The sequence below is a fragment of the Mercenaria mercenaria genome, chromosome 6, assembly GCF_021730395.1.
Source record: "Mercenaria mercenaria strain notata chromosome 6, MADL_Memer_1, whole genome shotgun sequence".
NCBI classification, from domain to species: domain Eukaryota; kingdom Metazoa; phylum Mollusca; class Bivalvia; order Venerida; family Veneridae; genus Mercenaria; species Mercenaria mercenaria.
Window position 1 is genome coordinate 15,488,654 of NC_069366.1, and position 12,755 is coordinate 15,501,408.

Below are 12,755 nucleotides of genomic sequence, written 5' to 3' on the forward strand. Positions count from 1 at the left end.
AGCCTTTGGCTCAGGTGAGCTAAAAAGTAAGACATTTGATAAAAATTGAAGGCTGAGGGAATGGGATGTAAGATGAAATGAAGATTCAAAGAGACTTTGCACATATTCAATGTTGAACTGTGATAGAGGTATACAGTACATCCTGCCTAAGCAGTAACATACAAATATTAATTAAGCAGCCACTTGGCCTAAGTAGCCAATCAAAAAAAAATCCCAAACTGACTATTCTTTTATGCCGAATAAAAAGTTATAAGACATTTTGTTGATATAATTATGGGCAACACCTTTTACCCTCATCCTTGACTGATACTACAATACTGGAGCATATTTGAAACTGGAAACGGGAAGATCAAAGTTTAAACTAGTATCTACAATGTTTGACATAATTTGTTTGAGACAGGCATTATGGATATATTTAAAGCTGCAAGACTTAAAGTGTACTGCACGAATATACTTTTCCTAGTATGATAAATATATAAATTTTTATTCGTATAAAAAAAACACTCCTACAATTTTGAAGCAATGATAAGCGTAAACATGTAACAAGAAGATATCATTAGGTTCAACACATCTGTCTGAAAAAGATTTGCTATTGTTCATTTAAATTCTAAATTTGACGAGAACTGACTTCTTGCTTGGAATTAAAGCAGCTAAATACGTCTCCGATTGGTATAAGACACTGTTTTTCCTGCATTTTTTTAATTGCCTTACATTCACAGTATAATGGTTTTTGTCTGTTTATATCATTCGAACGCAGTTGTTACTAAGAGCATTTCTCATACAATGACACTGCAACTTATGCCCATATTTCAAAGAAATGAGATTCAAGCAACTAAAAAGGCAAAATAACTTACCTTGTGGCATGCATTTCGCTATTAACATTAAAAAGCAGTTTCATCGGGCCATTTTTTCCATAGTACTTTAGATACTTTTTGCGTTTTAGCGGCGTTTAGATTATGATGCAAATGTATCTGATAACATATTCTGTTATTTATTACAGTAAACATTTTTTGACCGGTAAACTTGATTCAGTATTATATCTTATAAATCTTTTGAAGATTACTAAAATTTCTTTCTTGACGTATCTGAATCATGAAAAGATCTTGAAATGATATCAAATTATGTTAACATGCCATCCACTTTTTGTAATAGTGGTAAAACTTTTGTACTATAACTAAGCAGCCAACTTTCTTAAGCAGTCACGCTGAGTCGCTTCCTTTGATGGCTGCTTAAGACAGGTTTTTCTATTAAAAGAGTAAGAACGCAGAAACTCTATTGTTTTGAATGGAAAGTACTTCAATATTGTTTTGATATATGGGCAACACCTTTGCAACACCTTTGGCTCTCATCCTTAATTAGGGAACGTATTTGAAAATGAATGGGGAATATCAAAGTTTGAATTTAATACCTACAATGAAGTACTTAATTTGTTTGACACAAATATTATGGACATATTAAAAGCTATGAAAACTAAATATGCATTACACATACATGTTTGTATATACTATACAAGTATGCTAAAATTTACAAATTTATATTCGTATAAAATAATCGTACAGTGTTGAACAATATATTGTATGTAATGTAGCAATGGTAAGTGTTAAACGTGTAGTTAGACTCAACTAGTTTTTCTATTGTTTGTTTAAATTTTGAATTTGAGTGGTTTAAGTCTATAATTTCCATCGAAGTTAAACTGCCATAAAATCATTTCATTTACAGTATGTGCTTGCTGTCTGTTTCGAACAGAGTTATAAAGTGCTTTTTTTATTCTCATTTTGTTTTACAAATGCAATGGCAAGTTGCAACTTATGCCCACAAGTTATCAGGTAATGAGATCCAAGCAACTAAATACTTTGCGGCATAGATCATTTTTCCACAGTACTGTAGATATTGTTTCATTTAGCGTGTTTAGAAATCGATACAAATGTAACTTAAGGAGTAGCACTTTTGACTACAAAACTTTATTTTAGTATTATATTTGGTATATCTTTTGAATTTATAACAATAAATGGATGTAAGGTTGATATATTTTGATATCATTTCATGATTCAGACACGTAAGTAAATAAATTTTAGTAATCTTCAAAAGATTTACCACTTGAAATGAGCGCGTCAACTGAGGTATGATACTGAAATATCTCAAAAACATCACACAGTTGTAACGTCGTTTCATGTATTTACGCTTCGTCTATTCCATATTTTAAATAACAAACCTATTCAAAACTGAAAATTGAAGACATATTTACCTAACCGAGATTAGACACTACCGGAAAGCCTGGCAATTCATACAGCTGAGGCAAACTGAAAGACGGAGACCTAACATAATGGCCGTGGTGAAAAAAAAAGAAAAAAAAAAAGAACTACCGAGGTAGCTGAGGCAGAAAAATCAACTGAAGCAAAAGAGGCAGAAAGATGACCGAGGCAAGTGCCTCGGTTGCCTCAGTAGTTGCTACGGCCACGGCCGTACTAAGTGACTAGGTCAAATCAAAGAAAAACCTTGTTAATACTACAGATTCCATTTTTATGCCCCACTTCGAAGAAGGAGGGGTATATTGTTTTGCAGATGTCGGTCGGTCGGTCTGTCGGTATGTAGACTAATTGGTTTACGGATAATAACTCAAGAACGCTTGAGCCTAGGATCATGAAAGTTGATAAGGAGGTTGGACATGATCAGCAGATGACCCCTATTGATTTTGAGATCAGTCGGCCGAAGGTCAAGGTCACAGTGACCAGGAACAGTTAAACGGTTTCCGGATAATAACTCAAGAACACTTGGGCCTAGGATCATGAAAGTTGACAGAGAGGTTGATCATGACCAGCCGATAACCCCTATTGATTTTGAAGCCATTAGGTCAAAGGTCAAGATCACAGTGACCCGGAACAATTAAACGGTTTCCGGATAATAACTGAAGAACACTTGCGCCTAGGATCATGAAACTTGATAGGGAGGTTGGTCATGACCAGCAGATGACCCCTAATGATTTTGAGGTCAATAGGTCAAAGGTCAAGGTCACATCGACCTGAAACAGTTAAACGATTTCCGGATGATAACTCAAGAATGCTTGGGTCTAGGATCATGAAAATTGATAGGGAGGTTGGTCATGACTAGCAAATGACCCCTATTGATTTTGAGGTCAGTAGGTCAAAGGTTAAGGTCAAAGTAATCCGGAACAGTTAAACTGTTTCCGGACAATAACTTGAGAATGCTTGGGCCTAGGATCACGAAACATGACAGGGAGGACAGCAGATGACCTCTATTGATTCTGAGGTCAGTAGGTCAAAGGTCAAGGTCAGAGTGACACAGAACAGTTAAACCGTTTCAGGACAATAACTTGAGAATGCTTGGGCTTAGGATCAAGAAACTTAATAGGGAGGTTGATCATGACCAGCAGATGACCCCTATTGATTTTGAGGTCAGTAGGTCAAAGGTCAAGGTCACATTGTCCCAGAATAGTAGAACTTTCGTGTACAGTGACCAAATAATTTCTGTTCCTTGTGCAATTACTGAATGCATCAAGGGGGACATTTCGTGTTCTACGAGCTCTTGTTGATGCTACATCTATATAAGACCTGGTCAGAATGTTTGTCTTAATAAAATCTACATCAATGTTGAAACTGTATTATCTAGCGTGAACATTTACCTTATTTGTATAAAACAGAGTCATAATGTTTATTTTAATCACGTCCTGGTAAAGCTTGAAACTTTGTCATTTGACGTTAAAAGGTTTATTTCGGATTTAAAACCTAGATGACTGTAAAATCATAGAAAAACTTTGCTAACCATCTATACACCTATTTGCTTATTTTTTACCAGTTTCAGAATTGTGATCTCTGGAGTGTTCAAAGCGAAATTATTTGCATCGTACGACGACGACGGACACAGGGCGATCACACTTAAGCTGGTCTTGGTCACCTTTTTCAGCTGCACAATTTGTAATGTTGAAGAATATTTCCGTAAAGTGTACTGGCTGTCGGTCAAATACTTTCGGCGATATGAAACAGACGTACGGACGAACAGACAAAAATAATATCTATATCCCTAAACGCAGAGTAGTGGCACAATAAGCAAGGCCTTATCACCATTATGGGCCCCCAATATTATTAGATTATGTTGAGATGGTCCCCTTGAAATATCAATCACAGTCCACTTCGGATCTAATCTAAAGTAAACAAGGAAGTATGAACATAATTTATTCTTATAGCTCTTAGATTTAAAGGAGTGGTGATCCTAATCTCGAATTTTTCCTTCTACGCATTTTCCGAAAATGAATAGTGGACAGGAGACAGTAAATTTGAAAATGTCATAAAAATGTGTAGAGCTAACGTATAAATGCATATAGATCAGGTCGGCATGACGTCACATCTGGAACAACCGATTAGGCCTTAAAAAAATTCTTTGTTTCCGGTAACGTGCTCAAAAAAATTAGGGTAGGTAGGTCGGAATTGTTTTTTTTTTTTTTGATTTGTTTTTTTATTAAGTGAGACTTTTCGGAAATTATTTTTGTGTCAACAAATCAATACAAATAGGGGGCGGGCGGGGGTGGGGTTATGCCTTTAGAGCATCAGTAAGTTAATTTCTGACAACACTGAACATGTTTAAAGCATAAAAAATGCAGTTTAGCAACTTTTTGTTAAAAAGTTGAAAAACAATTTCTCCAAAAACATTTAGGGTCGGGCCAAAAATTTAGGGTAGGTCGGGATACCGGAAACAAACAATTTTGTTTACGCCTTATGCGAATTACCGAGGAGATGAAAGTCGTAGCGAATTAACTAGCGGTGTGGGTTGTGATGTTTATTTTTTTTAAAACAAAACAGATCAAGATTCTTTGTTCATTTACACCCTCTGTACGCAAATAATACGACAGCGGTTGGATAAGGTAATCGACGGTTGACGGAAAACCGTTAGACATCGGGGTAGATAATAAATCAAATATTTTAAAATAGATAATGAATCCTAAGATGTGGAATTTGGAACCAATTTTATGATACAAACCTGTGACCTCACATTGGCTATTTTTGTAATATTACCACGTTTGACAAAGCTATAGATCTATGCATTTTTACTCCGGGATTAGACAATTTGTAAATTAAAGTTTTATAACGGCATGCGCTTCATCGTGTGACATTAACTTTAGGACGCTAAACTTTAAGGCAAAAAAAGCATACTTTGCGCGCCTGTCCCGTGTTATCTGCAAATGACTGACATAAAACGTATGTATAGTTTTTAAAGAATGTGACCAGACGAAAATAATGGCGGTATGAAAAGTGTCTCATAACCGTTTACTTTTTTGTAAACTTGAGTTGAATCAAACTCCAACACAGTGTTACTTCCCCTTATCGGTACAGTAGATTGTTTGACAATATTCCTGCGCGGAGGTTGGAGTTGAATCAAAATAGATAGATGACCTTTTCCGTTTCGTCTGACTTCCGTTACCTCAGGCTCAGGTAAGATTTTACACAACAATTACTTTTTAGTGCTGTAAACATCATAAATAACTAGTTGAATATATAAATGCCTTTAAAATCATATACCTATTTTATTTAGAAAACGTACGAAGCCACAATACGAAACTGGCCATTGCCACTGAATGCTTTGTTAAAAAACCTCCTTTTCGCCTGAAAATTCTAAACAAAAATAAGCATCAATCACGTATTATATATATACTCTTTATTTTCACATTTGAGTGATTTACATAACTATGACAAAATATAATATAACATCACAGAAAGGTAACATATATACAAAATTATGAACTTTTAAATCTTAGTAAATAATTGAAATATAAATTTACATAATTTGGACTCTATGAGCATTGGTTATGATTAAAGATTAATCTCTTCATCTCAATGTGTACGAAACATAGATCATTGCATATTATATCAATGACAATGCTACATATATTTGTGTTGTTTTGAACAAAACAAAACAGACATTCAAACTTTATACATACAATGTTAGCGCAATAGTAATACAGATTTGTTAATAAGGACCTTTGTTAAAGTTATATACTTCTAGCATTTTTAATACAATGGAAAACATATTCTATCGCTATTCTTAGAAAATGTTTATGAACATTCCTGTTTTGTAAAGATAACAAGCGTCTCCCTATAAGTTTTTGAAACTTTGTTTCACTATCACAACAACACGCTTTATGACATCACAACACAAGGTTCCACCGATTGCAATAACGAAACTTCAACAGCTTGTTATTTGATTAAAAGTATCAAAATAAGATAAGATAGTGCAGCGTTTTCGAAGTGGACTCACAACAAGAGCCGTGAAATGACGAGAAGGGGATGGAGCCGTAGTCTCCCTCCTGCAATTCGGGGAATTGGGGAACACATCCAAAAAAGAAAAAAAAAAAAAAAAAAAAAGGAAATAAACGAGAATGCTTTTCGTGCAGTTTGATGTATCTATGAGCAAACTTATGCTCGTCAATGCATATTTTATTATGAGTTTTTGAGTTTTTCCCCAACTGTTCTTTAAACCCGGACTTGATTCAATGAGTTTATATTTACTGCTCTATTTCCCTGGACACGAATTAGCTGCTAATAAAATAGCCCAATGCGGTAAAAAAAGTTATATTTTTATTGAAAAATAAAACAATGTCATTTTATCGAAGAATCTTTATTATGCATGAAATCTTAAAAATCTGTCAGCATAGCTTGATAAATACATGTATCCAGTTTATCTAAAAATCAAAATCATGTCAAGATGGCATCAGCAAAATAATATACCCCTCCTTCCTCGAAGGTGGGGCGAGCGGGCATAAAAATATACAAGTTAAAGAAGAAACAAATGAAATACATCGAAAAGATCTCTTTTTATAGTGTACAATTATGTGACATATAACGCTTCATAATATTTCATTCGATAACTTTATTATTACACATGTATTTAAAAAGTATATAAAACGTATACATTTTTAGAACGATTTTGAAACCATTATACAGATAAAAACTGGTCACAGAGTTTATAACTACACAGAGATAAAGGTTGAAGCTACTCGCCCACCGTTTGGGTGAAATTTTTCCACATGTTCATTTCCACCAAGTTTGGCATATAATGTATATATGACACTGAAAAATGATAAAATGAGTGAAAATAAAAGTTAGATATTGATAAAAATATAAGAAGAACGTAAATTTTCTGTAATATTTCAAAAGCGTTGCAACGGTTTACTGCCGTCTGCACAACAATTTTACTTATTTTTAAGAATATCTTGCAAAACTCTTATGTCAATAAGAGTACATGTACATGTATTCACTTTATTATGGATTTTTGAGAGAAATTATTTTTCGCAAAAAATGTGTGGCTTAGTCTCTTCAAATACTACAAACCATGCTAGCGAGAATTTAGCTCCAAACGTTAGTAAAAATGAAAAGAAATAAGACATTTTTTTTCTTTTTATTTACCTCTTTGTGCAGCCCTAAGGAATATAATCAGTTCCGTTTTATCTGTTCGCAAATGTCTTTCCAAATTTATAGAGATTTATCTTATATTCAAATATAATCCTAAAGATACAAAAATTTGATTATTTTTTTTAACTATCTTATAACGCTATACTCCATCTTAAAATAAAAAAAAAAAATTAGCGCAGATGCGAATGATTTCATAATGTTTAGACTGATACGTAAGTTCAAACTGGCACAATTTGTATAAACCAATTGTACGACAGCATGTAAGCGAAACGAATCGAGTATTTGTTCATATTACCAGCATCCATTTTCCTATAAGACCCATATCCAGACAACCGACTGCATAGAAACATTTGTAGACGATCTTTTTGGAAGCATATCCTAGTAAAACGGCAGCACACTCGGGGTTTGATTGAGGTATCTAACATCGACAGGAGTCTTTATAGTCACAGACACATGCTTTTGGATCCGTGTCCAGTCTTTCACGGTTAGAATAGTTCATAAACCTGATCCTTTTGATTCCTGCAAAACATCCGTATAGACTACGTACTAGAATGCTTCCAGTTTCGCTTGAGAAACTTTCGTCGCTTTTACAGCATCTTGCCTTCATCTTTAAGTCACTATTACCACTATAACGAAGGTTGAAATTAACGATATATGGGGATTTTATCTTTTCAAGCAATATCGGCTGGTTAAGACTTACTTCTCCGCCTTCAAGTTGTAACTGCTGTAACTCAAACGTCTGCCTACTGTCAAGGCCATTAATGCTGATACTGCCTGATAGATCAAGACGGAGGCTTTCTGGAAGCGCAAACACATCCAATTTTTTCAACTCTGTAATGTAGTAATTTATATAGCTTGGCCTATGGAGTGTTGTAATTTTTATCGCTTTATTTACGTAAGACTCGTAATCAAACTCTGCATGAAATGTTTCGTAATAGCGAACTTCTCCAACATAGTGTCCTGAAAGGTGACTTTCCCGACCTTCCTGAGTGTAGATTGGTTTGGTGTTTTTCAAGCAAGGATTGATTTCACCCAGGACAAGACCTAAAAACAACACATTCCTTGATACGGAAATCTCAAATGAAATGCTAATGCCCTTCAATTCACTAAGCCCCCTGTCTTGGGGATTAACTAGAACCGTTTCTTTCTCAGGTACCCGTGCTACGCAAGAATTGGTGGAAACGTATTTATCAGGGACTTTGTTGGCAAAAGCCAAAATATCTGCGTATTCTTCGATAGAAAAATAACCTTTCCTACTGGTATATTCAAGCAACGCTTTAGAAGTCATTGTTGGTAATCTCAAGTAGTAAAACGAGTCACCGAGCAATTTACGAATGTTTGTGCCATTTTCTTCCATCCCATTTCCTTTGGCTTTATTTTTTGACCATTTCTCTGTCGTTTCTAGAATGTCTTCCTCTTTGGCATAGAGAGTGTCACCTTTCAGAATGTACAGGAGACATGCGTCCGATAAATTCATGAATCCCTCTGACTGTAGAACTTGATCTGCATGATTGTCAATAATAGAACAACATGCGTCTTTTAAACTTGTAAGTTTGTAAAACATTGCAAATGTTAAAGTTTCGCAAACATTATGTGGTGTAATAACGGTGGCCAAGTAGTCAGCGCAGAAGTTTACAAGGCTTGAAACTTGGTAAAAATGAGCCATTTCTAAAAGTGCAAACGCATTTTCCTCACGCAATGTTACAGTGTCGCTGTAAATGTACCTGTTAAATTCAAAAAACATTTAGCTCTTAGTCATGTTAGTCATGGTACAATAAATGATGGTCTGCAAAACAAAACAAAAAGTTTGCGTGCTCTTACACATATTTAGACGCTGGAGCTAAGATTAATCTTATACCCATTTTAATAAGAATACTTTATATTCGTTTAAAATACCATGGCGAGATCAGGTAAGATTTATAACTTAGCTAAATGACATAAAGCCTAAAAAGGATGTGGCGTTTACCAGAAAAGTACAAAACATACAATAAAATACCATTTACAAATATTAAGGAATAAGAATATCAAAGAAGTTAAAATGTAACTTTTTTAAAATAAAGTAAAAGATAACGAATCTAGAGAGGACGATGTTACAGCTACTTCTATAGTTCTTACCTCAGTAATAAAAGAAATATGTCTTTTTCTGTGTCTTTCAGTTCAAATTCGTCTTTCCCATCAGCGCATGGTCCATAAAACATCGCCTGGAACACAGGGCTCCGTGCCGCTAGGACAATTTTATGCGCTTGAATTGTTTCATCTTCCTCGTGATCTTTACAATGAAACTTGACATCAGTCCAGAGACTCCGGTCAAACATTTCTTCCATGCAAGTAGCTAAGTACCTCCCTTGCTGCCAGTCCTCCGATAATTGTTTTTCCATCCCCTGCCTAGCGGCGTAGTCCTTGTCGTCAACTTTTTCCATCATAAGTCTTATTGTTTCTTTTTTCAAAAAACTGTCAAAACACGAATTTTTAGAAATAGGCGAACACAGCAAATTTATAATTTTATTTGAATATTTACACTTAAATAGAGGATATTACATGAGTGGCTTTTCATATTGAATTTATTAAACAGGTTGAATAAAATAATAAAATGCGAAGCTCTGTCGAGAATTTTATCAATTTTATTCAACGAGTTTAATAAATGCAATGTGGAATGCACAAATGTAATATTCATTTTATCACATGTAAGTTTTTTTTCTGCTTTAATAATATAGGATTACGTACGATAATAATAATTATGTGCATCTTGGATTCCTCATTTGTTAATCAAAGGTCAAAATGAAGCGATCACACTGATCTAGGAAACTCCACGAACAGTTAAAAATGTGATAAAGGTGCAAAGAAAGTTTTTCTCATAATATTCTTTACTGTTTTAGCCCCTTTTACAGCTGGTAAATCTATAACAGATTCGTTCTACAAGAACATAATTTTGAATAAAGTTAAGAAAATGCATTATATAAAGTGACCAAGAACTGGTTTACAATGCATATATCTATTGCCCGACAATGATTCACCCCATAAAATAAGGACGTAATAAACTGTCTTAACAAAGAAAAAGTTCTTAAACATTTGCCTTATTCTCTGGGTTTACGGACCGTACGTATGACTTAATTCCTATTTTTGAAAAATGATGTTTGGGCAAACTATTTTACACTAGAAATGCTCTAGGTAGTGCAATTAACCAGTGTTTAAAAAAAATACCAAGGAAGACTACTTTGACACTTCAAGGCAATATATCTCAATAACAGAAATGCATTTCTGACAAGGTTTCGTCGAAATAATTATCCATATAATATTGAAATATTAAGACGTTAATGAAAAATAGATCTGTTAATTGTTTCTTCATGTGTTAGATCGGTCTGTTCAAACAGATAAACGAGGCCCAGTTATCTTCAACAATAATATTCAAAATAATAACAGTAAGAATCACAATTACACTACATTAGAATTTAATTTATTAAATTTTACTTACATGTACCTTGGAGCATTACTGAATATCACATAATTAATGTTATCCTTAACATAAAGATAACATTTATTAATGCTCATATCTGCATCATTATCAGTTTAATTCTGAAGTAAACATGGCCGTTTATCATTATTTACCTTGTCCAGTTTCTATTTCTCTTTTTTTTCAGCTGAATAATAACAATAATCATCATATTAATAAAGATAATGGTGTCATGAAGTTTGGTTTTTTGTCACGCTTACGTGTCTGAAAGGTTATTGAAATAGGAAGATTGTTTGAAGTATGTGAAGGCTTTGTCCAGTTTAAATCTGTTAAATGCAAATTCTTTATTATCTCCAATGTACATGGCAAGATCCAGATTTATCTATTTATAGGTAAAGCTGTACCTGAAAATGTTGGTAAAGAGTGATCTACATAAATGTCCATGGGTTATCCGTATACAAAAGACGTCATATAGCCATATAAATACACACATGCGCTTTTAGTTTTGTCACGGGGCATGAGTTCAAGCCCCCTGCTCCTATAAATAAAGTTACTTACATTGGGGAAAGAGTCCCGTGTATGGGTACTTTACACTTAGCACGATAAAGAACCAGGAAAAATTCTGATATTGGAGCGTCTACTATAACTTGCACTATCCTCCCACTAAAGCTACCAACAGTCTTCTGGAAGAGTAACCCATATAGGCTACCAAGCGAAACTGTAAATAATCTAACATAATGCAGTTTTGTGGGATCTTCTTGCACGCCACTGAGAAGACTCTTGGCATCGCCGAATGCAAACCATAAAATATTGGGGTGCAGCAGTAGTTTCCCGACTATTAATACTGGAAGTAGAGGTGCGCTGAAAAGGTTACATTGACTACAAGACTGAGCTATTTCGAACTTCTAGTGATACTTTAGGGGAATTAACCCAACATATCCATACTCTGTGGTATTTCTATAGAACCCAAACGTTGGCAAACGGTGAAAATTACGAGGAACATTGAGCTGCGTGGGAAACCATCGACGCAGGACTCTCAGCGTGGCACTGGTGTGTAGATCAGACAGACGAAGCCACCAGTACACAGTGCTACAGCTGATTTGTGAAGTCAGCCAACAACCGTTCTGTGGCCTATATTTTCAGTACCTTGCATAATGTTTCTGGCTATTGTAAGTTTAGGTTTCATCGGCCGTTTGCAGTGACACACATCGTCTTCTAATCTTTGATTGGCTGTTTGGCCAGGTGACATGCCGGCAGTTTGTACTACATATAGTTATTGTTACAATGTGTATACCTGGCGGATGGATCCGATTACTAAATATCAACGACCGACCAGTTTTGTCAGTCCGTCGACAGTATTCAAAGAGAAAATATCGCAGAGAATTATGAGAAATTTAGTTCATAATTAAGCCGTGATTATAACTGTAACTTGGTATAGTAAATTAAGACGGAACAGCCTCATATTTGCACCTTCAGCATATGCTTGCAGGGTTTCTTTTTTTACTTGCCTTAGCCGCAGCTTAAGATTTTCACTATCTTTATATGTTTAATTCAAACATGAAATAAATCTCGTCAAATGTATGTGGTACAGAATTACATCTTTACATCTTCCGACAGAACTTCGGTAACAGCCCTCTCGCTACTCGATTTGTCAGCAGTTTTCGACACGATTAACGACTTAACACTGTTACACCGACACGAACACCATTTTGAAGTCACAGACAAAGCACATGCATTGATGTCATGTTATCTAAGTGGATGCTATCAAAACGTGTATGTTGATGGTAAGATATCAACGTCTATGTAGAAGAAATACCGAGAGAAATGCCGATTTTTAAGGGTAGCGTTTCTGGCCGTTTCTGTACTTATACTTGAAAGTGGGT

The 12,755-nt window shown here is 34.8% G+C and overlaps 1 protein-coding gene across 1 annotated transcript; it reads right to left on the reverse strand.

Moving 5' to 3' along the window:
* Positions 1–6,606: 6,606 nt before the first annotated feature.
* LOC128557616 (uncharacterized) lies at positions 6,607–10,969 on the reverse strand. Its single transcript, XM_053545218.1, has 3 exons — positions 10,894–10,969; positions 9,537–9,872; positions 6,607–9,145 (listed from the first exon to the last, which is right to left on the reverse strand). The coding sequence occupies exons 2-3, from the start codon at positions 9,842–9,844 to the stop codon at positions 7,840–7,842; spliced, it is 1,614 nt and encodes a 537-aa protein (XP_053401193.1). The 5' UTR covers positions 9,845–9,872; positions 10,894–10,969; the 3' UTR covers positions 6,607–7,839.
* Between the last annotated feature and the right edge of the window lie 1,786 nt (positions 10,970–12,755).